Source organism: Hypanus sabinus, chromosome 14, assembly GCF_030144855.1.
Source record: "Hypanus sabinus isolate sHypSab1 chromosome 14, sHypSab1.hap1, whole genome shotgun sequence".
Lineage (NCBI taxonomy): Eukaryota > Metazoa > Chordata > Chondrichthyes > Myliobatiformes > Dasyatidae > Hypanus > Hypanus sabinus.
The window spans coordinates 43,575,907-43,601,620 of record NC_082719.1 but is presented as its reverse complement, the minus strand read 5'-3'; the positions used below and the strand labels follow the sequence as shown (position 1 = coordinate 43,601,620).

The following is a 25,714-nucleotide window of genomic DNA, read 5'->3' as shown; positions in this document are numbered from 1 at the left end:
CGACGAGTTGGCTATTTGAATAGTAATTTATTTGATTTGGCATAACCTTGCGGGATAAAAGGGCCTGTTCCTGTTTTGTACTGTTCTATGTTCCATATTCTAATTTAACAAAGGATTTGAGTTAAATTTTTCAATTTCTCTCCAATCAACTATCATGAACAGCAGCAAACTCTAGACACACACAAAATGTTGGAGGAATGCAGCAGGCTGGGCATCATTTATTGAAAAGAACAAATAGTTGCCATTTTGGCCCAAGACCCTTCACCAGTCCTGAAGACTGTACTCTTTTCCACAGATGCTGCCTGGCCTGCTGAGTTCCTTCAGCATTTTGTGTGTTGCTTGGATTTCCAGCATCTGTAGATTTTTCATTTCTTTACTTTACTGACACTAATTCTTAGATATATATTCAGTTCATTAAGTATTTATTCACTTCATTAAGTATATATATTCACTTCATTAAGTATTTTTTGATAACACTCTACTGCAAATCACTGTTGTAACGTGTGGTTATTTGAGTTACTGTTGCCTTCCTGTCAGCTTGAACTAGTCTGGCCGTTCTCCTCCAACTGCTCTCATTATCAATGTAATTTTGCCCTGAGAACAGCTGCTCACTGGATGCTTTTTGTTTTTCACACCATTCTCTGTAAACACTAGAGACTGTTGTGCATGAAAATCCCAGGAGATCAGCAGATTTTGAGGCACTCAAACCATCCTGTTTTGTACCAACAATTATTCCACAGTCAAAGTCACTTAGATCACAGTTCAGCCAATTCTAATGTTTGGTCTGAATGACAACAGAACCTCTTGACCATGACTGCATGTCAGGGAGCAGGAGTGAGAGTCATTGCTATTACAAAGGAAAAAGAGCTAGGCAAACTGAAAGGTCTCTAAGTTTGACCAGACGAACTACATCCCAGAGTCCTGAGAGAGGTTGCTGAAGAGCTAACAGATGCATTGGTCATGATCTTTCAAGAATCACTTGATCCCTAGAGGACTGAAAGATTGCAAATATCACTCCACTATTTAAGAAGGGAGGAAGGCAAAAGAAAGGAAATAACAGGCCAGTTAGCCTAACCTTAGTGGTTGGACAAGTGTTGGAGTCTATTATTAAGGATGAGGTTTCAAGTTACTTGAAGAATAACGATAAGTCAAAGTCAGCATGGTTTCTGTAAAGAGAAATCTTGCCTTACAAATCTGTTACGCGTTTTTCAAGGAAGTAACAAGCAGCGTGGACAAAGGAGAGGCAGTGGATGTCATTTACTTGGATTTTCAGAAGCCGTTTGATAAGGTGCCACACATGAGGCTGATTACAATCCTATCGTGATACTGGAAAGATATTGGCATGGATACCAGAATGACTGACAGGCAGGAGGCAGAGAGTGGGAATAATAGGGACCTTTTCTGGTTGGCTGACAGTGAGTAGTGGTGTTCCTCAGGGATCAGTATTGGGACTGCTACTTTTCACATTGTTTGTCAATGATTTGGATTATGAAATTGTTGTCTTTCTGGCAAAGTTTGCAGCAGGACTTAAGACAAATTGGAAGAATGGGCAAAAAATGGTAGGTGGAATACAATATTGAAAAATGTATGTAATACATTTTGACAAAAGAAACAATAGTGCAGACTATTATCGAAATGGGGAGAAGGTTCAAACATCAGAGGTGCAGAGGGATTTAGGAGTCTTCGTGGAAGACTCCCAGGTTAACTTACAGGTTGAGTTTGTGGTAAAGAAGGCAAATGCAATGTTGGCATTTATTTCAAGGGGAATAGAATATAAAAGCAAGGAGATAATGCTGATACTTTCTAAGACACTAGTCAGGCTGAACTTGGAGTATTGGAGTATGGAGTTTTGGGCCCCATATTTTAGCAAGGATGTGTTTATCATTGGAGAGAGTCCAGAAGAAGTTCACAAGGATGATTCTAGGAATGAAGGGGTTAACATATGAGGACTGTTTGCCAGCTTTGGGCCTGTACTCAGTGGAATTTAGAAGAATGCAGGGGGGTTTCTTTGAAACCTACTGAATGTTAAAGGGTCTAAATAAGGTGGGTGTAGAGAGGATGTTTCCTATGGTGGGGTGTCCAGAACTAGAGGGCAGAGTCACAATAAGGGGGCTGACCTTTTGGAACAGCGGTTAGGAGAAAAGGAACTTCTTTAGCCAGACAGCAACTTTGTGGTATGCTCTGCCACAGACTGCAGGAGAGGCCAAGTCCATGTGTATATTCAGGGCAGAAGCTGATCATTTCCTGATTAGTCAGGGCATTAAAGGATATGGCAAGAAGGCAGGTATAAGGGGTTGAGTGGCATCTGGGATCAGACAAGATGAAATGGCGGAGCAGACTCGATCGGCTGAATGGCCTAATTCTGCTCCTACATCTTAAGGTCTTTATGGATTGTCTTGCTGCCACATGGTTGGCTAATTATTTGCATTAACGAGGTGTACAGGTGTACCTAATAAAGTTGTCACTGAGTGCATAATGAGAAAGTAATTATTTTTAATGGTAGAAAAGTGAACAGCAACACAGCTTTCAGCATGTCATTTTTAAAGTGAACACTGGGAAACAAGAAGCCTCCAGCAACTAACTGAAATGAAGCCAAGCTCGGTATTAAACTTTAGGATCAAGTTTATGATCATGTATTTGCATCATTACCCACACAGCCTATACCCACCTCCGTAAAAATCACTAACTTCTTCATTGCCCTGCACCATTTAATACTCCAGTCCCTAATCCATGCTTTTGTTACCACAAGATTTTACCCTCCTGATTGGTCTTTGTCATTCTCCTTTCTAAAACTTCAGGTTGTTGAAAATATTACTTTATTTTTAAATTCGATTTTTTTTGACAAAACTTCCTTTATTTTTTCCCCTCACATCTTTTACACACGGATTGTTGCCAAGATTTTGTTTATTTTGCTTCTAAGAAGTGGCATGAGATGTTCATTTGCTTTACAGGCATTACATAAATAAATGCAATAGATGGCTCTCGTTAAAAATGACAGCAATGAATCTTTTCAAATCATCTTATTCTTGAAACAAAATGATAGAGAAAGAATGGGCCCCCATTAGGCAGGGGAGCTCTACTGCCTTGGTTGTGGTGAGGACTATGCCCTCACTGCAGGGTAGTCTGTTGCAGTCAATGGGGAGAGGGAAACACTGAGGCAGTGGCCTCAGAGGCATACTGGAAGCTGGACCGGTTTGGGGGCTGATCCCCCCCCCATCCGTGCTGCCCTCCAGTGTTCACTCAGTGGAAGAACAAGCAGACCATCAACGTACAGTCATGCTACTCAGGGACTTGGGCTATATTATTTTTGTTTTGTGAACGTATGTTTCTCTGCAATCGTAACCATATACACTATTTGTGCTATGTGCAGTGTGCTGCTGGTAACGTGTTTTGCACCTTGGCCCCGGAGGAACGCCGTTTCGTTTGGCCATATTCATTTATGGTTGAATGATAATTAAACCTGAACTTGCACTTGGAGAGAGGTCAATCTATGAATCTTGCCAACAAAACTGAAGGATGGTACAATCGATATGTTCCACAGGCACTTAAAACAGGCACATAAATAGGCAAGGCATAGAAGGTGGGGAAAAGGCTCACTAAAGGACTTGGTGGGCTGAAGGGCTTATATCTGTGCTGTTTAACACTGACTATTTGCAGTGATTCTAGATCATGTAACACCAAGATCTCAAATAGCTGTTGGGTTACTTCCATCAGTTATTGAAATTCTGTAAAAGGATGTTAGTAGTTATGTGATGGTCCAAGTAATAGTTCTGAGAAATTATGGACATCAGCAAGATGCAAAAATTCCAGCTTCTAGCAGAATACTGTAATGGTGTTCCTGTGTAACATGCCACATGTAATTAATTGTAAAATGATCACTTACTGTAGTAACAGAAACAAGAACGATACCAACATGACATGCATTTGAAGTCTCTATAAATATTCTTAAGAAATCAATAAAAGTAGTTTACACTTTTTAAATTTTGCTGTACATCTTTAAAAGGCAATCAGATGAGGCATATTTCTAAATACCTGGGATAAGGTAGCAGTTCGATTTATTAATATCTTTGTTTTCTTGAATCCAGGGTCATTTTCTGCAAGGACATTCATGGTTTTCTTGCCAATAAATTCTAATGCATCCAAGCCACCCGTGATTACAGTTTTACCCTAAATAAAGCAGAAGTGATATGAGTATTTGTAGCTGCTTGCCATTTTTAAAATTCATAAACTGTTGAATTCTAGAGGGAGTCAGTTGTTGATTTGGTGGTAACAGTCAGATGTCTTAAAAGTCAAGCTTAGAAATCCAGAATCTCAAAACAGATCGACTCTCCATTGTAGAGCAAGTGGGGTCTTGCTGTGCATAATTTGGTTGCCACACTCATTTCTAAATAGTAATTATACACCAAACAAATTGAGCTGCAAGAGGTACCTCCATGCAATTTGAAACTTGTTTATCTGTTATACCTGGGGTATTTTCTGTGCCTTTCACCATAAAGTATCGCAGAACATTGATTTAATTATCTACCATTCCCCGTGGGTGGTGGGGTTTAGCTACTTTTCTGCGAAAGGAGTGTAAGGTGCTCCTTCTCTCTGCTAGCCTGCAGGTCACCCTTGGGGCAAGGTGTAGCAACTGCTTAGCCCCTCCAATCAGGGTCATGTAAAGCCATAGGAGCAGGTGGTGGATGGTTGAATGGCAGGCTGGCGTACAACTCCTGTTTATGCGACAACTGATGCCAGGCAATCTATGAAGTGTATTGATAATGGCTGAGGTCATCCGTTTTGTAAAGACACTGCCCAGAAGAAAGCAATGGCAAAACACTTCTGTAGAACAATATGCTAAGAACAATCATGTTTATGAGACCATGATCACCTACGTCATAAAGGTGATAATGTGGTTGACCATTCCTTGCTTCCCTTTAATATCATCTATGGGCCCCACATTTACCTTTAATTGCCCTCTTCATTTTTGTATATGCATACAAATGTTTGCCATTTCTTTCAATGATACTTGCCAGTTTTCCTCTCAATCATTTGTTCCCTTTTTTTGAAGCTTTCTGATCTCTTGCTGTTGGCTCTCAGAAATTCACAAAGTTTTGGTGCGCCACTCGCTTCTGTCTCTGCATGTATTCTATAGTTGATTTACTTTTCTAGTCCATTCCAATAAACTATCTTTGTACTTGCCCTTCTTTAAATGGAGGACTCTGATTTAGGATCACAGGTCTTCCTCCTCAAACTCCATCTGGAATTCTACCATGTTATAATCACTACTCCATTAGAAATTCTCAACTACAGGATCCTTTATCACACCCCACCAACACCTCATTACACATGACCAAAACTAAAATGGCCTGTTCTTGGTGAGGTTCTATAATATACCACTGTAAAAAAAATAACCTGTGATGTACTCCACAAATACCTCTTCCATGGTAGTCCTGTCACTTTGAGTAAAGTTCCCCATGATGAGTGCATTTACCATCTCGTAACTCCCCATTTATGCTTTGCTTTCCAAGGATGTTACCAGGACTTGAGGATCTGAGTTATAGGGAAAGTTTGAATAGGTTAGGACCTTATTCCCTAGGGCGTAGGAGAATGAGGGGAGATTTGATAGAGGTATACAAAAAATGAGGGGTATAGATTGGCTTAACGCAAGTGCATATTTTCCACTGAGTTGGGTGAGGCTAGAAATAGAGGTCATAGGTTAAGGGTGAAAGGTGAAATGTTTAAGGGGAACATGAGGGGAAACTTCTTCATTCAAAGGGTGGTGGAACAAACTGCCAAATGAAGTGGTGGATGCGGGGTTGATTTCAACACTCGAGAAATTTGGATAGGTACACGGATGGGAGAGGTATGGAGGGCTATGGCCCAGGTGCAGGTCGATGGGACTAAGCTGATTAATAGTTTGGCACAAGCTAGGTGGGTCATAGAGCCTGCTTCTGTGCTGTAGTAGTTTATGACTATGATTTCAGGGGAGGGAACATTTTGGCTGCCTATAGACTATTCCTGTCCAAGTCTCCTCCCCCCAGCTATTCCTTATTTGCAATGTAGCCAATACCAGATCATGATCTACTACACTGACTCATCAAAACTTAACCCTTTCTGTTTTAGCAGTACCCCATCCTCTTTCGCTTTACATCTTTTCTTGTGGGACATGAATGTCCTGGACTACTGAATTCCCACTCCTAACTACCTTGCATTTGTTATTGTTTCTGGCATCCTCCATCTTATTACAAATGTCAAGTGTATTCAGATATAAAGACATTTTCTCCTTATCTGGATTCAATTCTGGCCACACTTGCTTATATTTTCTGTCGTACTTTGATTCTCATTCACTCCTTCGTGCTAAGCATATTAATGAAGCTTATAGCACAATTAAAAATAAGAAATGCCAAGTATACTGGCTGCCCATGTTAATTAAGTGTCTGACTTGTCTTACCGTGCTCTGAACTACATTAGAAATGGTTGACAACATGCCACGAGACCCGGCTGTGGGCGAAGAGTGTGTCGCATCTGCAGAATTTGCTTCTTCTTGTGCATCTATCCAGGAAATTAAAAATATACTAAAAACAGTTATTCAGGAACAAAAAAAGAACACAATCGTATCTCATTTCTTAGATTATTCCCCATAATAAAGCTGAAATGCTGCTCTATTTCACTCTCTGCACTTCTGCCTGCTTGACACCAGGAATAGCACAAAAATAAATTAGTACCAGTCAATTTTATTTTCAAAATGCTTTCATCTTTGATGCACATTATTGGAAATGAAAACTTCAACTTGACATCTTTCATTAAAGAACTGCTCTCATTGATATCTGTCATTATCACTAAAATGCAACCAAACACAATTATTAGTTGGCTTTCCTTTTACCAAAAACAACAATAAGTATCTTGTAGCTCTTTGAGAAGTTCTATAGTTCACTTGCTCACATTCTACTATCTGATGGATTTATACGTCTACATAAAAATATTATAAATACCCAGCAATATATTCTACACTGGATAGACCTTGCTTTTTGAATTGGTCACCAGGAAGTCAAACAAGCTTCCATTAAACTATCATGTGTCAGAGCCCCAAGATGAAATCAAAACTAGAATGTTCAGCAGTTCAAATAAATTCCAGTCCTGGTCAGATCATTATTGGAAAGCATCTAATATTTATTATAATAACAAGTTATACTATAGTTGAATACATCCAAAGCATCAAAGCCAATCACAATGACCTTGAAAAAACTAGGATATCACCAAAATCCTATCTTCTGCCAGTTTAATTTACCATAGGAATGTGACAAACATCTGTGTAATTCTTATTAATAAAATGGAGTTTTAATCCCAGTACGAACATATTGCTCACTTTTTGGAGGTTTGTCAATTTGTACAGATTTTGGATTAATCTGTAGCTAGAAATGGAAAATATCAATTTATCTAGGACTTGCTTCTGACACCCATTTCCCCAGGTCAGTAGTACGAGGTAAACTAGATTAGTTTCAAACACTGATGAGATGTCATGACAATGAAGACATCAACCCTCCTCAAATTACAGTCTATGTTTCAAGAGTGGAGTTCAATAACAACTCTAATACATGTCATAATTAGAGCTGTACAAAAATTATTGAACTTATTTATTTTAGTAAAGATATAAAAGTAGTGTCAGTTTGCAATACCAATGAGGAGGAAGTGGGTTAAGTGTGGAGTGTAAGTTTACTGAAATAATGACTTTTTTTTTGGTGGAAAAAGAAAAATATAAGGTTAAGATTAGCATTATTTGTCACAGATGTACATTGAAAAATACAGTGAAATATGTTGTTTGCGTGAAGTGAAATCAACAAGGATTGTGCTAGGCAGCCCACAAGTCTCACCACGCTTCTGGTGCCAACACCGCAGATCCAAAAATTACTAACCCTAACCGTATTTCTTTTTGGGATGCGTGAGGAAACTGGAGCACCCAGAGGAAACCCACCTGGTTACAGGGAAAATGTACACACTCCTTATAGACAGCAACAGAAATCAAACCCTGGTCTGACAGCTGGTGTGGTAAGGTGCTGTGCTAACTGCTACACTACTGTGTTGGCCTGAACTAAAAATCTCACTGAAACTTTGAAAGACCTCATAAAGTGCTTCTTTGTCATCTTTTGTTGACAAACACTAGAATCATGAATCAGTACAAATTAAATATAATTGGAAAAACTTTAGAACTAGTCTCTGCATAAAAGGTAACAACACAATATATGCTACTTCAAGTTCAAGAACTTAGACAAGTATATTTTACAGATGAGGTAAGATGGGTAAAAATTTATAAGAATTGCTTGTGAGTTAAGCTCCATGAATTTAATTCTTCCTTTCCTGCTCCTCAGTGAATTATTTAACCAAGTCCTATGCGGGAGTGCACCCTACACCCTGAAGACATCTACTCAGTACAGAAAATGGATCAAAAAGGTACTAAGTATCATAAGAATAAAGAAGTAATAAGTTACTTCAAGAACAGAACAGCAAAGAGAAAAAAAATTGGCTATTTTTCAGCTACCTGACGCTAAGGCAACTTCATCTGTCGCAGCTAGTTTCCTCTCCTCAGAAGCAGGGGCACCACCATGTATTTTGAGAGATGCTTCTGCTTTTTCCTTCACAGTATTCAGTCCATGACCTACAATTAAGTGTTAAATTATTCAAGGCACATATTAAAATAAAGCGTTTTGAGAATAAATAAAAAGTAGCAAGCATAACCAACAAAGCTCAAAAGCATGGCCTTCACTAAAGGCTGATTTATACATGTGCGTACGGGCTACGCCATAGTCCTGATTTTCACTTCTGCGTAGCTCTACGCCATAGCAAGCATGCATTGGTGTGTGCCAAAACTCTAGTTGGTGGTGGGGTTTCTATGCCACTGTGTTGAGTTTCTTCGTGAGAGACATGGACGAGGAAATGCATTTCAAACATTTTTGCATGTCGGCAGGTAGATTTGACAATTTGGTTCATCTATTTCGCATCGGTGTACAGACATGGCAGAGAAGAAGCAACCGGAAATGCATAGGAGGAAATGCGATGCTACCAAGCGGACTGATCTCAGTTGTTGCGGTCTGCGTCGCTGTGACGCGTGAGTTACTTTTTTGGGGAGGTGCACGTCACCCTACGGTGTAGGGTACACGGTACCTATGGCATAGACACGACGCACAAGTAAAAATCAGCCTTAAGAATCACTGCGGAACTTCCACATCAGTCCTACTTTTTTGTCCAATCTTCATGCTCCTTCAGTCCCATTGTGATTGAATTCAACAATCTTAATCACATCAGTCTCAGGTGAAAAGTACCAGAATTCCAAAGATTCATAAACTCAAAATATTTTTACTCACCCTACAATTCATCAAGTGACTATGACACCCCCTCCCATTCTAGACTTAAGCCAATCAAAGCCCTTTACCAATATAACACATCATTAACTTCTATTTGGAATAATCAAAAGTCATATTGTTTGAGGGACCAACAATTGATTCATTTTAAGTATAAGTGAAAAAATTGAAGGCTCATTCCTCTTATCAACTGGTATATTTACGAATCCATATAGTTGTCTTACATCATCTATTGTGACTACCAAGTGATGCAAGTTTCTAGCTCCTAATCTTTTATGCTCAACTTAAAAGAATATGAAACATTGGGTACAATTTGAATTCTCATTACTTTGAGACATTCCATTCATACGTTAACTTGTAAAGTAATTGCTCTCCTCTGGAAACTTCTATAATCAACAAACGACACACACAAAATGCTGGAGCCAGCCAGCCAGGCAGCATCTATGGAAAAGAGTACAGTCGACATTTTGGGCTGAGACCTTTCAGTAGGACTGAAGAAAAAAAGATGAGGAGTGAGAGTGGAGGGAGGGGAAGGAGAAACACAACATGACTGGTGAAACTCGGAGGGGTGAAATAAAGAGTTGGGCAGTTGATTGGTGTAAGGGATACAAGGCTGGAGGAGGGGGAATCTAATAGGATAAGAAAGAAGGCCATGGAAGAAAGAAAAGGAGGAGCATCAGAGGGAGGTGATGGGCAGGCAACGAGATAAGGTGAGAGAGGGAAAAGGGGATGGGGAATAAAGAGGCGGGAGACATTACCGGAAGAGTTTGAGAAATTGATGTTCATGCCATCAGGTTGGAGGCTACCCATTCGGAATGCAAGGTCTTACTCCTCCAACCGGAGTGCCTGCCCATCGCCTCACCCACCCCCGATTTCATCTATCAATCTGTGTTTCTCCCTGCACTCTCCCTTCCCCACCTTCTAACTCTGGCTCCTCATCTTTTTTTTCCTCCAGTCCTGCTGAAGGGTCTTGACCTGAAATGTCGACTGTACGTACTCTTTTCCGTAGATGTTGACTGGCCTGCTGAGTTCCTCCAGCACTTTGTGTTGTTACTTGGATTTCCAGTATCTGCAGATTTTCTTTTGTTCATAATCAACTTACATCTACATTTGCCAGCCAATGAATAACTATCATAACACTCACCAACAGTTGCTGTAGCTGTGGAGATCAGAGATTTTCCCCAAGCTCCCCAGGATCCCCAAGTACTTTTATTTGAGGGGGAAACCTGTAAAATTGATCCACAATAGAAAATGTTTACCCAATGCAGCATCAGATTTTTATCTGAGATCCTTTGACATGGCTCAACATGTAATGAAATCCTATCTTAATAAAATGATTGCTACTGGTTATCTTAGCCAATTTTTTAAACTTGCACTCACTTGACAAAGTTTCACAGTAGATTTACAGGCATCCAGATCGGTGGAAAATTCTATACTCAAATATGCTTCTGCAGAATCCTGGTCTCTGATCACAAATGTCAGTATACAGTGAAACCCATTCAATGTGGGTGACATTCAATGGTTAAGGGCTCACTGCCTGTTGCAATGAAGACCTCCACTTTATAAACAGTCAAATCTCAAGAAAATCTGCCCTAATATTCCTGCAGCACCATTTCAAGCATTCCAAATGAAAATCACTCAGCAATTCTCAGTTTTGGATCTGAAGGCACTCTACTGTCACAGATGCTCTCTACTTGCATGGTAGCATGCATCTACACAGTCAATGAACCCACAAACACTCCCTCTTTATTCCTCTATTTTGCACTACCTATTTTTGCAACTTATAATAATTGTTGGGCTTTGCATTGTATTATTGTTGCAAATTAACAAATTTTATGTAACTCATCAGTGATAATAAATCTAATTCTGATGGAAAAGGGCACTCTAGTCCACTGCCAAGCACACATTTACACCCGTGTGGAACAAATTCTTCTTTAGTCTCTTCACATTCCAAATCATTCTTCTCCCAGACTCTACCACTCTCCTACATATCTGGGGAAATTAATAATGGCCAACTAATTTACCAACCTACACATCTTTGGGACACAGTAGGAAACTGGAACACCCAGAGGAACTCATGCAATTAAATGGAGAATATGCAAACTGCAAAAGATCTGGACTAGAGTAAAGGATTAAACCCAGGTTTCTGAAAAATGTGTATTTGATCCTATGGATTTCAACAGGCCACAGGCATAAAATATTCATAATGTAATATAACATAAAATGTAGTCAGAAACCTTTGTTACAAAGCACTGAGAAAGTTGCAGCCAGATGTCAGAATGACTGCATTGCTACATGTGGCATTCCACATGAATATGGAGTTTGGTGGTTTTAACAATAGGTGCAGGGAAATATTTTTATAATTTCTCATCTGGAATGCAGCCTCATAATAAGTTGGTAACTCCAGTGAAATTACTTGGCCTCCTGAAACACCACTGCAAGCGCAACACCAGTGTTTGACCAGCTGAAATCCAATTCAGGATTGTGATTTTTAACAGGAGACAGGAAATTGCTGGAGTCTATTTGCTCACAGTCGGCGGGGAAGGGGATGGAAGGAAAAATAAAAGAGTAGAAGGCAACGTTAGATCAAATGACACTAGATTATTCATGATTGGTGGGGTTTTATTTTAAAATCAAGACCTTTCGGCCATGAAGATACTACAGTCAGGGAAGGATGATCTGATCAGTCATCAAAAGTTGTATCTCATTGGATGATCAGCAGGTTAGCACTGGCCACCATCATGACCTAAGCTCGAAGTATTGATGGATAGAGGAAGTGAAGGGTATCATGGTATTAGATATAACTTTAAGGTCACTGACACTATGATAGTGTAGGGGTTAACACAACACCATTATAGCTCAGAGCATTGGAGTTTGGAGTTCAATTCCAGTGTCCTCTGCAAGCAAGTTTCTATGTTTCTTTCTGTGTGTGAGTGGGTTTCCTCCTGGTGCTCTGGTTTTCTCTACAGTCCAAAACTGTACCAGTTAGTAGATTAACTGCAGATTGGAAATTGTCTCAGGATTAAGCTGGAGTTAAATTGGTGTGCTGCTGGGTGGCACTTCTCAAGGGGCAAGGAAGGTCTGTTCCATGCTGTATCCCTAAATAAATAAATACATTTAAATCAAGTAAGAGAATTTCATCACAGTAAGGAATTCTTATTTATTAAGGTCCTTAGTCAGAATTTCTGCATCACCAGCAGGTATTCAATAACTGCTGCAAACATAAGTAGGCAGAGATGATGCTGGTCAAGCATTTGGTATTTGTGAACATATTTGACAATAGAAGAAGGAGAAAATTGCATCTTTTCCGCCCTGATAGCTACACAATAACACTGCTGAAAATTAAACACAAATACTTAACAAATTTAGACATGACTAGAATAGATGAGGAAGTTTGTCTCTTCAAATCTACTATTCCTCTGAATAGACCCTGAAGCCCCTTATCAATGGACACTTTTGCCTAATTCTGAGTTTTCTTAAATTGCAGCGATGAGAGAAAATAAAAGGAATGTTTGCAATGTGGCATGGATCAAAGTTGTCAAGATAATAATTACACAACAAATAGGAACTAGAGAAAGATTAAACATTTAAAACTAAAAGGTACAGACAAATCTGAAAAGAACAAAAGTAGTTTACTTGAGATTGTTGAAGTCTGAGATAACACTCAAAGATTACAACCTATTTTGTAATAGAGGTGTGGGCAGGGGGTGATTGAATACGTGGCAGAGAACAAAATTACCTGCTTATAAGAACATTATTTAGTTAATAGAAACTACTATGAATTTATCTCCATAAAATTAATAAGTATGCTACTATTATAAGGAACCTATAGAATTATTCCCAAACTGCGCGCAATTGTTTGGGCTTATTTAAAGACTTCAATGTTCTGGATTGAATCAAAGAGCCATGCAAGCCTTTAGATGTTTATCAACTAATATTCCATAATATAAATCAAACTTTAACTGTGAAAAACATGATGGAACTTCTTTTCATTGCATGAAATACTCTATATGTTGGCTATTTAGAACAACTAATTGTACTGTGTACTAAGTGCAAACTTAATTACACCAATAATTTATTTAAATACTTATTTGATAATTTAACAGCTATAAAATAACTTGCACAACCAGTTTGGATAATATTTAGTCATCAGCAAACACATTTGTAGCCATTCTGAAACCTGCTGACAAGAAGAATCAGTGATGACATAATACGAATGTGCCCTGAACAGAATCTGACTTTAGCCACCTACTTGATATTGAAAACTGGTTCAATTCTGATTACTTATAATTTATATTTTGAACACGTCACATACCTCTGTGACATTTTCCTCTGCTGGAGTATGTGCATCCAATATCTGAGGTCTGCTGGATTCTGTGTCAATATTTATAACCTCATTATTTTCAGTGGATATAGCCTTAAATGACTCTTCAGTGGACAATGGATCTTTTGATAAAGTTGCTTCTTCCAGGCCACTCTGTTTTCGCTCATCCACAGCCCCAGTCTTGGGTACAATTTCTTGATGTGAGCTCTTATCATCAACTGGGACATGACTGAGATCATACTCCAAAGGATCACTCAATTGAGAAGATATGGTATCTGTTGAAATTCTTGTGCTATTTCCATTTGCTGCATTGGACCCATCTTCAATTGATACATTTTCTATTGCAGCTGAAATAACATCCTTGGTGTTACCTTCTGCCTCAGACATTCTTAATCATATCTATAAAATAAAATGTTAATCATTACTACTCACACTTGTTCTCATCATTTCATTCCCAAACAAATGTTAGGAGCAAGTATTTGAACAGCCTGAAACCTGCATAACTATCCAATATTCCTTAGTTAGTGAGAATTTTCAAACTCTGGCACCTGGTGATATTTACCTGGACCCACTAAAAATTCCCACGATCAGATATTCTTAGCTAGTGTTTGACAAAAGTTCTTCCATCACATTGCTTTTAAGGCGGATTACTTAGTATGTGTTCAAATAAGGTGCCCTTTAGAGACAAAGCTGGCACTCAGGAGAATAGGGTTGTGGAAAGTGTTTTAAGAGACAAGAAAATCTATGAATGCTGGAAATCCAAGCAACACACACAAAATGCTGGAGGAACTCAGCAGGCCAGGCAGCATCTATGGAAAAGAGTAAACAGTTGATGTTTCTGGCTGAGACCCTTCATCAAGACTCTATGATAGTAACTTATGTGCCCTTGGGTCTTTCAGCTTTTTGAGCGCCTTCTCCCTTGTAATAGTAACTTCACTCACTTCTCTTCCTTCAAACCGTTCAACATCTGGCTAGTGTTTTCCACAGTGAAGACTGAAGCAAAGTACTCATTTTGTTCACTTGCCATCTCCTTACCCCTGTTATTATTTCTCCGACCTAATTTTCTTGCAGTCTCTCTTATTTTTTATATACTTGAAAAAGTTTTTATATTCAGCTTGACAGTGTTGCTAGCTTGCTTTCATATTTCAGCTTTCCCCCCTCTTAAAGACTCTTTTAGTTGCTTTCTGTAGGTTTTTAAAAGCTTCCCGATCCTCTATCTTCCTGCTATTTTACTTTGCTTTTTTGCTTTTACATTAGCTTTGACTTCCCTTGTCAGCCACGGTTGTACTATTTTGCCATTTGAGTATTTCTTTGTAATGAACCAGAGGCAATTGGGGAGCTTAAGTTAAAGGAACCCTAAGGAGACAGTGATCACAGTATGATTGAGTTCAACTTGAAATTTGATAGGGAGAAAGTAAAGTCTGACATTACAGTATTTCAGTGGAGTAAAGGAATTACAGTGGTATGAAAGAGGAGTTGGCCAAAGTAAATTGGAAGGAGATGCTGGCAGGAATGACAGCAGAGCAACAATGTCTTGAGTTTTTGGAAAAAATGAGGAAGGTGAAGAATAGTGTGTTCCAAAAACATAACACCCAATCCAGCATAGCTGATCCCCTAGTAGATTTAACAACAAACTTCTCTGAAAAGCCATCTCATAGGCATTCAACAAACTCACTATCTTGGGATCCATTACTAACCTGATTTCCCCAATCTACCTGCATGGTATAATCTCCCATGACTATCCTAACATTGTCCTTTGGACATGCTTTTTCTACTTCCCGTTGTAATCTGGAGTCCACATCTCAGTTACTGGTTGGAGGCCTGTATATATCTGCCATCAGGGTCCTTTTATTTACCGTTTCTGAACTCAACCCAGAAGGATTCAACATCCTCTGATCCTATGTCACATTTTTCTACATTTGACGCCATTCTTTACCAGCAGAGCCACGCCACCCCCTCTGCCTACTTTCCTATCCCTCTGATAAATGCGTAACCTTGGACATTCAGCTCCCAACAATAACTGCCCTTCATCCATGATTCAGTCATGGCCACCTCATACCCGACAATCTGTGAAAGTGCAAGAAGGTCATCCACGCTATTTCTTGTACTCCGTGCATTTAGATATAACATTTTGAGTACTATTTTCACTACCCCTTTTGATTCTGCACCATTAATTCACTGATACTCAACCCTTTGACTGTAATGTTGTCCTATCATCTGCCTGCCCTTCCTGACAGCCTTACTGCACACTTTTTTTAAACCATCCATCCTATCCCGAGTCCCTTCACTCCAGTTCCCACACCCTGCCAATTTAGTTTAAACCCTCCTCAACTGCTCTAACAAAACCTGCCTGTAAGAACATTGCCCCCCACCCAGGTTCAGGTGCAACTCATCCCTTATGTATGGGCCAAACCTCCCCTAGAAGAGATCTCAATGATCTAAGAAACTGAAGCCCTGCCCTCTGAACCAGCTTCTCAGTCATGCCATCCAAATCAACCTGTTTTTACCCTCAATGGCGCATGGCACAGATAGTAATCCAGAAATTACTACCTTGGAGGTCCAGCTTCTCAGCTTTCTGCCTAGCTCTCAAAATACTCTCTTCAGGTTCTCCTTGCTCTTCCTTCATATGTCATTGACACTAATATGTACCAAACTATCTGGCTGCTCTGCTTCCCTCTCCAAAATCCCGTGGTCCAAGATGTCCCTGATCCTGGCACTTGGGAGGCAACATACCATCTGGGTGTCCCATTCACATCCATAGAATCTCCTCTCTGTTTTCATGCATGAAAAAAAATTCTTTAACATTTGGTCTGCGTCAAAACTACTTCAAACATCTTGATATGCTAAAAAGATAAGCAGGAGAATTTTCCTCACTCTGAAGCTCCTCAATTACTTTCACATGATGGAACGTGAAGCTGAAATGCCCCAATAGCACATTAAAACGGGATTGGTACACGGTCATTTAAAAACACACAGAAGGTTCCACATGTACTTGGGAGAGGCTTAACTGTATCGCTTAACTGTGTTGCAAAGAAAATGCAAGACTAATGATTAGAAGTAGTCCAAGTGATTGCTTTTAAGGAACGTGTTAAAAGCAGAACGTAGGTAAAGAACCAGAACATCTAGGAAAAATACACCAAAGTCTGGGGTTTTTGCTGTTGATAGTTATTGATGGTCGAGCTATTGATATCAGTGATGCTCTGAAGGATATAATCAAAGAAACAACTATCTTGGCAGGTTTCAGGTTTGGACATAGTAGGAAATAAAGGAGAAAATTTTTAAATGTTCGAAGGGGAACTGATGCGGCATACATACTAAAGATCCAAATCTCATTTCCCAATATTTGGCCTGAAGCCTTCTATATCATAGCATCTCAAATGATCATTAACTACTTCTAAAATCTACCTTTCCTCACTATTCTTCTGAGCAGCAAGTTCCAGGTTTTGGTCATCTGCTGGGTGAAAGAAATTCCTCAGGATGGACCTTGTACAAGATCCCACTGTACCTCAATATTTCCTAACCATTATTCTATCCATCAATACCATTCTATAGCCAAAGATAACTCACTATCTACAGCAGCACCAATAGTTGGAAGTATACTAGTCATACTTTCTACATTCATATTCATCTTTCATTTATATAACAAACTACTAAGGTCCCAAGACTGATTCCCTGTGGTATAGATGGAAGACAGGGCACCTGGTTGAGCAGTGTTAAAACATCCTCTAGCTCAACATCTGTACAACTTAAAGGCTAGTTGTTGACCAGGAAGGAGGAGGTGGTTGAACATTCACTAGTCTGCATTAGTGAATCAGTGGTGGAGAGAGTCAGCAGCTTTAAATACCTGGGCTTAACATACTAGATGAACTGTCTTGGGTCCAACACATGGATGCAATCACAAGGATAAGGAGGTTCAGTTTGTCACCACAAACTAACAAACTTCTATAGATGTACTGTTGGAAGTATCCCGATTGGGTGCATCATGGTCCAATATGGCAATTTTAATACACAGGAACACAAGAAGCTGCAGAGTGTAGCAGACTCAGGCCAATATACAATGGGCACGTTCCTCCCCACTATTGGTAATACCTAAAGGAGGTGCTGCCGCAAGAAGGCAAAATTCATCATGGTGCACTATCTGGACCATGAAATCTTCTCACAGGTACTAACTACCAGGCAGAAGGTACAGAAGTCTGAAGTCCGAAGTCCCACGCACTAGGTTCAAGAACAGCTATTTCTCTTCAGCCATTTGGTTCCTGAACCAACTGTCACAACCCTTATCACTAGTCTAGAAAGACTATAACCACTTTGATTATTTTGCACTAAAATTGACTTTTTGTTTTAATTGTGTTTTACTTGTAAGACTGTGTAACTTGTGTTTTACTTGTGAATGCTGCTTCTGTAAAGCTATGTGTCTCTGATACTGCTGCGAGTTTTGTGCATATACAGTGGCATGCAAAAGTGTAAGCACCCCTGGTCAAAATTTCTGTTACTGTAAATAGCTGAGTAAAAGATGACCTGATTTCCAAAAGGCATAAAGTTAAAGATGACATTTCTTTAATATTATAAGCAAGATTACTTTTTTATTTCCATCTTTCACAGTTTCAAAATAACAAAAAGTTTGGGCACCCCGCGTTGTCAGAACTTAGTAACACCCCCTTTGGCAAGTATCACAGCTTGTAAACACTTTCTGTAGCCAGCTAAGAGTCTTTCAATTCTTGTTTGGGGGATTTTCACCCATTCTTCCTTCCAAAAGGCTTCTAGTTCTGTGAGATTCTTGGGCCTTCTTGTATTCACTGCTTTTTTGAGGTCTATCCACAGATTTTCGATGATATAACCATATAACCATTCACAGCACGGAAACAGGCTATCTCGGCCCTCCTAGTCCGTGCCGAACTCTTAATCTCATCTAGTCCCACCTACCCGCACTCAGCCCATAACCCTCCACTCCTTTCCTGTCCATATACCTATCCAATTTTACCTTAAATGACACAACTGAACTGGCCTCTACTACTTCTACAGGAAGCTCATTCCACACAGCTATCACTCTCTGAGTAAAGAAATACCCCCTCGTGTTTCCCTTAAACTTCTGCCCCCTAACTCTCACATCATGTCCTCTCGTTTGAATCTCCCCTACCCTCAATGGAAACAGCCTATTCACGTCAACTCTATTTATCCCTCTCAAAATTTTAAATACCTCGATCAAATCCCCCCTCAACCTTCTATGCTCCAATGAATAGAGACGTAACTTGTTCAACCTTTCCCTGTAACTTAAGTGCTGAAACCCAGGTAACATCCTAGTAAATCGTCTCTGCACTCTCTCTAATTTATTGATATCTTTCCTATAATTCGGTGACCAGAACTGCACACAATATTCTAAATTTGGCCTTACCAATGCCTTGTACAATTTTAACATTACATTCCAACTTCTGTACTCAATGCTATGATTTATAAAGGCCAGCATCCCAAAAGCCTTCTTCACCACCCTATCTACACGAGACTCCACCTTCAGGGAACTATGCACTGTTATTCCTAGATCTCTCTGTTCCTCTGCATTCCTCAATGCCCTACCATTTACCCTGTATGTTCTATTTGGATTATTCCTGCCAAAATGTAGAACCTCACACTTCTCAGCATTAAACTCCATCTGCCAACGTTCAGCCCATTCTTCGAACCGGCATAAATCTCCTTGCAAGCTTTGAAAACCCATCTCATTATCCACAACACCTCCTACCTTAGTATTATCGGCATACTTACTAATCCAATTTACCACCCCATCATCCAGATCATTTATGTACATTACAAACAACATTCGGCCCAAAACAGATCCCTGAGGCACCCCGCTAGTCACCGGCTTCCATCCCGATAAACAATTATCCACCACCACTCTCTGGCATCTCCCATCTAGCCACTGTTGAATCCATTTTATTACTCCAGCATTAATACCTAACGACTGAACCTTCTTAACTAACCTTCCATGTGGAACTCTGTCAAAGGCTTTGCTGAAGTCCATATAGACTACATCCACTGCCTTACCCTCATCAACATTCCTCGTAACTTCTTCAAAAAATTCAATAAGGTTTGCCAAATGATGTTTAGGTCAGGGGGACTGTGAGGGTCATGGCAAAACCTTCAGCTTGCGCCTCTTGAGGTAGTACTTTGTGGATTTTGAGGTGTGTTTGGGATCATTATCCTGTTGTAGAAGCCATCCTCTTTTCATCTTCAGCTTTTTTACAGATGGTGTGATGTTTGCTTCCAGAATTTGCTGGTATTTCAATGAATTCATTCTTCCCTCTACTAGTGAAATGTTTCCTGTGCTGCAACACATGATCGATCCATGCTTAACAGTTGGGGAGGTGTTCTTTTCATGAAATTCTGCACCCTTTTTTCTCCATCAGACCTTTGCTCATTGTAGCCCAAAAGTTCTATTTTAATTTTATCAGTCCACAGGACTTGTTTCCAAAATGCATCAGGCTTGTTTAGATGTTCCTTTGCAAAGTTCCGATGCTGAACTTTGTGGTGAGGATGCAGGAAAGGTTTTCTTCTGATGACTCTCCCATGAAGGTCATATCTGTGCAGGTGTTGCTGCACAGTAGAACAGTGCACCACCACTCCAGAGTCTGCTAAATCTTCCTGAAGGTCTTTTGCAGTCAGAAGGGGGCTTTGATTTGCCTCCCTAACAATCCTATGAGCAGTTCTCTCGGAAAGTTTTCTTGGTCTTCCAGACCTCAACTTGACCTCCACCGTTCCTGTTAACTACCATTTCTTAATTACATTACAAACTGAGGAAATGGCTACCTGAAAATGCTTTGCTATCTTTTTATAGCCTTCTCCTGCTTTGTGGGCATCATTTATTTTAATTTTCAGAGCGCTAGGGAGCTGATTAGAGGGGCCCGTGACTGCTGATTGTTGGGACAAGGTCTGAGGGATCAGGGTTATTTATAAAGCTTTGAAATTTGCATCACCTGGCCTTTCCTAATGATGACTCTGAACAAGCCATAGCCCCAACAACATAATTAAGGTCTGAGACCTTGGTAAAAGTTATGAGAGCTCAAATCTCTTTGGGGTGCCCAAACTTTTGCATGGTGCTCCTTTCCTTTTTTTCCCCACTCTAAAATTGTACAAAACAGAAATATACACTAACCTTGCTTAAAACATTGAAAAGAATGTTCCATCTTTAACTTTATGACTTTAGGAGATCAGTTCATCTTCTACTCAATTAACTATTCAGTCACAGAATTTTGACCAGGGGTGCCCAAACTTTTGCATGCCATTGTATGTACTTGTGCATATGACAATAAACTCAACTTTGACTTTGGTACACAACTGTTCATAAGCTTTCACTACAAGAACATCCTCCTTCATTGACCTCTGTCAGTATACTGAGCCAATTTGAGATCCACTCTGCCAAACTGCCACGAATCTTACAGCTTGGACGTGTCAAAGGCCTTAACGAAGTTCACGGAGGTTACATCAACCCACTACCTTTAATACACTTAACCATCTCCTTGAAATGTATCATATTAAACAGGATCCTCTCTTAACAAAACCATGGGGATTATTCTGATAACGCCTTGCTTCTCCAAGTACAGATTAATCCAATAACTTCACACCCCTTTTAATAATCTATTTTATGCCTGCTACGGCATTTATTAAAATAAGCCCCCCTTTTTTTTGTATCCAGATCTGATTTGTGTTGTAGGAGCTCCAGCAATCTCCATCCTTGCTTCTCACAGCAGGGATAAAGAGCCTTGCTGCTTTAGGTCCATCGCTGTGTAAACTACAGAACATCTACTACAAAACTTGTAAAGGCGAGGGTTTGTGCCTCTGCTCCCAGAGTTTTTCACACACCCATCACCCTCGGGGTGAGAAATTTTCTGTGGTCTGGTTCGGGAGCCGATCAACCGGACTGCAAGCTGCTTAGAGTTTAACACTCCTCCGCTCTGGACTTTGAAGCGTCGGAGGTGGGGTACACGCCGAGCCGAGGGTCCAACCCCGGGGGCTGTGACCGTGGCCTCCCACTGCGGTCCGTTGGAAGTTTAAACCCTGCGCCCGGCTCGAGACTCACCTGCCGGCACACGCGCTCGCCGTCGCCTCTCCCTTCTCGGCGCCGCCACGTCGACAGCCAAACCCCATCCTGGGCCCGGAACCTGGAGCTCAGCACGGCACAACCCACCGGAAAGGAACGTCGCATCCAATAGGGATCGGGCCGGGCCGGGCCCGCACGGCGTTCCGCCGCGGTTTCCAGCGGATCGCTTCTGGGGGAAGCGGGTTCAATACCTGGCGGTGCACACAAACAGCAGCATCCATGGGAGATAAATAAACAGTCCACGTTCTGGCCCGAGACCCTTCTTCAGGACTGGAAAGGAAGGGGGGGGGGGGGGAACGACAACAGAATGAAAAGGTTTGAGGGGCAAGTGTTATAAATGGTCAGAGGCTCATGGGGGTAGTAGGTAAGGACAAGAGGGACCCTGTCACTGTTGAGGCAGCGGGAAGATGGGGTGTGCAGATGTCCAGGAAATGTGGGTGATCAATGGTGAGGAAGGAAAGCCCTTCCAGGTGAGGCAACACTTCACCTGCAGATTTGCTGGGGTCGACTTTTGCATCCGGTGCTCCTTCTACATGGGTGAGACTCTATAAATTGGGGCACTGCTTAGCTGAGCACATGCGTCCCATTCGCCTACAGCAGAACTTCCGTGTGCCCAATCATTTAAATTCCAATTCCCATTCCTACTCTGACAAGTCGGTCCACAACCATGTTCAGAATATAAGCAACAGTTTATATTCTGTCTGGGTAGCCTCCAACCAGTTGGCATGAATATCGATTTCCCCTTCTGGTACACCCCCCCCCCCCAGTAACCCTTCTCATTCACCTTCTATAATACACTCTTCTCTGCTCTCAGATTTCTTCATCCCCAGCCTTTTACCTTTCTCACCTGCCTGGCTTCTCCTATCACCTTCCAGCTATCCTGCTGCCTCTCCCCCACCTTTTTCATTTTAGGAGCTTTCCCCTTTCTTTCCAGTCCTAAAGAAGTGCCTTGGCCCGAATTGTCAACTTTTTGCTCATTTTCATAGATGCTGCCTGACCTGCTGAGTTCTTCCAGCGTTTTGTGTGTTGCTTTGGATTTCCAACATCTGCAGGATTTCTTGTGTTTAGATATAACAATACATGTACTGGTCCCGGGCGGGGTAATGGGTTCAGCCAGTTCCTATTTTTGTAGGTTGCAGATTCGCTCCCATTTCTATTTAATTTAATTCCTTTTGGTGAATACAGTACCCCTAAGCTAGTGCTTCATGCAGTATGTTGAAGGGTTGAGAGTATTGATAGGAGAGATTGATATTGACTAGGAATGAATGTTTAGTTGCTTTAAGACCAAATGGAAGCCAATCTATAACCTATTGTGCAACACACACAAAATGCTGGAGGAACTCAGCAGGCCAGGCAGTATTTCTGGAAAAGAGAACAGTTGGAGTTTCTGGCTGAGACCCTTCAGCAGGATTAGAGGGAGGAAAAAAGATGAGAAGTAGATTTAAAAGGTCAGAGGAAAGGAAAGAGAAAGACAAGGTGAAACTGGGAGGGGGTGGGATGAAGTAAAGGAGGGGGAGGAGCACCAGAGGGAGGCAAGGTGAGAGATGGAAAAGGAGATGGGGAATGGTGAAGGGGTGGGGGTGGGGGTGGGGGCGGCCCGAGGTTTCGGAGGAAGGACTGACTGGGGCCCTGAATGGTAGTGAGGGAGGAGGTGTGGGGGCAGGTGTAGTACTGGTTTTGCTTGCAAGGGTAATTGCCAGGAGGGAGATCAGTAGGGTGGGACAAATGGCCAAGGGAGTCATGTAAGGAGCAAACCCTGCAGAATGCAGCAAATAGGGGTGGGAGGGAAAGATGTGCTTGATGGTGAGATACATTGGAGATGGCGAAAGTTCTGGAGAATTATGGGCTGGATGCAGAGGTTAGGGGGTGGTAAGTGAGGGCAAGAGAAATCCTATCTATGGGGGATGGTCAACAGTGTAGGTTTAGAACATAAACTGTTCCACGTAATCGACAAAAAGTCAGGCAGAGCTGGGACCCATGTGAGTCTGCATGGCTACGCCTTTTGTTTGAAGGAAGTGGGAGGGGCCATACTCTTCTCTCAATTCCTTGGAGTTCCAGCATCTGCAGATTTTCTCTTACTAAGAGCCTGGTGTACCCATTCATCCCTTCTCGTGACTGGTTTAATTGATAGCTCTTCTCTGAATCAACATACAGGAGATTCTGCAGATGCTGAAAATCTGGAGCAATACACCCAAAATGCTGGAGGAACCCAAGTATCTATGGTGGGAAGTGAACAGTCGCAACCCTTCATAGGACTGGAAAGGAAGCCGGAATAAAAAGCTGGGGAGACGGGAAGGAGCACAAGCTGGCAGTTAATTAGTGAGTCCAGGTGAAGTGTTGAAAGGGAAAGATGTGAGACGCTGGAAGTGATGATTGGATTCTGAATCAATACATTGTTAAGTCCCATTAATAGACTATGGAAACCTAACACTTAAGGGAAGCTGGAGATTGGGTGTTAACTCTCATTTAATATCTCTACATTTCTTTTTGAATGAGCTTGACTACACATTTTGTGCACTTCAAAAAGCTTTCTAGGTTACAAACCCACAACATAGGAGCATTTGGGATGAATTTTCCAGCTGTGCAGGGCTACAGGCATCTTCTGTCTCCTAAGAACTTGGCTCATGGCTGCATTTGTGACTTTCGAACTGTCAGGTTGGGAACAGAAACCTTCTGTAATGTTAGTTGGACTTGTATTTGGCTGAAAATGATCTGATATTGTGATATGAACTATATAATTATAAAACTTTACTTCCTGGTTGTGGTAAACTATGCGTATACCTGTCTGGACACGCCCCTCTGCTGACTGCTCCTGTGGCTCCTCCCACAGACCCCTGTATAAAGGCGATTGGAGGAACTGCTCCTCCCTCAGTCTTCAAGATGTTGTGGTCATTTTTGCTGCTACTAAAAGCCTCCTGCCTCCGAGAGTTATTGATGGTGCATCACTGGTCTTGCTTTTACATATTCATTGTTCTCGAAGCCACCGTTGGCAGTAACATTAAACTGAACTTCTGCTCTGGAATTTCCTCTCACTTTTGAGACCCTCCCAGAAAACTAGTACTTTGACCAAGCATTGAGTTACTTGTCACAAGACATCCAGCTTAATAGCCAGTGAGTTTCTGACATCAGGATACCGTCATGGAAGAGGGAAGCATGCAGTGGATCTTAAGGACCTCATAAAAGCAATCACCTTCTGCAAAAGGACTAAGTCTAATACTTGTGACTGTGAGAGAGAGGTTTAGCCATTGGGTGGAGACAGTAGTATAACATTTCTACAATTCTTGTGTTACAGTGGAAAAAATTAGAAAACATTTGGAAAAAATTAGAAGTGACATATATGACCCTTCTATTAAATTTGATAAGACTTGGAGGCCGTTCATTCAACATTTTCACATGATGTAATTTGACCCTGTTCCAATCCTATTTTTTTTTCTGGTTCTGATTTTATATATATGTGTAGAGAGGATCGGAGTTGGTGACACTGATGATTCTTTGTCTTTTCTTAGATGTTACAAACAGCCCTTTTTTTCTTTTTTTATTAGTTAGTGGTTAGTTTGTTAGATTAATTCTTGTTTTTTGGGGGTAATTTTTTTTCCTTTTTCTTTTTTTTATATTGATATACATAGTTTTTTTGTCTTGTCCATATTATATTTGTATTATGTATGATTTGGGAAGACTTAACTATATTGTATTTATTGCTTATGCATCCTTTTATGCACATTTTAATTTTGTAATTTTGTAATCCCAATAATTATGTATCAATCTCACCATGCTTTCTTTCTTTCTTTTTCAATCTTTTTATTAAATTTCACATTAAAAAAAACAACACATGATAATGAATAGATTACAAATTCAATAAACTTGAAATTACATTAGTAATAGGATAATAGTATCCTATTAAACATCAATCAACAAAAGGTACATAAATCAGTCAAGTCTATATAAATATATATGAAGAAAAAA

General features: G+C 40.6%; 1 protein-coding gene across 2 annotated transcripts in view; it reads right to left on the bottom strand.

The window, feature by feature from the left end:
- Positions 1-22,006, bottom strand: part of fam114a1 (family with sequence similarity 114 member A1) — a 36,477-nt gene extending 14,471 nt beyond the window's left edge. Inside the window, exons 1-6 of one of the 2 annotated variants that reach the window (XM_059989036.1) lie at positions 21,731-22,006; positions 13,654-14,061; positions 10,483-10,564; positions 8,519-8,635; positions 6,434-6,534; positions 4,033-4,167 (exon numbers count right to left, since the gene is read on the bottom strand). In XM_059989036.1, coding sequence (XP_059845019.1) covers positions 4,033-4,167; positions 6,434-6,534; positions 8,519-8,635; positions 10,483-10,564; positions 13,654-14,049 — 831 coding nt within the window. In that variant the 5' untranslated portion in view covers positions 14,050-14,061; positions 21,731-22,006. The remainder of the gene's footprint in view (positions 1-4,032; positions 4,168-6,433; positions 6,535-8,518; positions 8,636-10,482; positions 10,565-13,653; positions 14,062-21,730) is intronic. The other variant, XM_059989035.1, reaches the window with a different exon arrangement.
- Between the last annotated feature and the right edge of the window lie 3,708 nt (positions 22,007-25,714).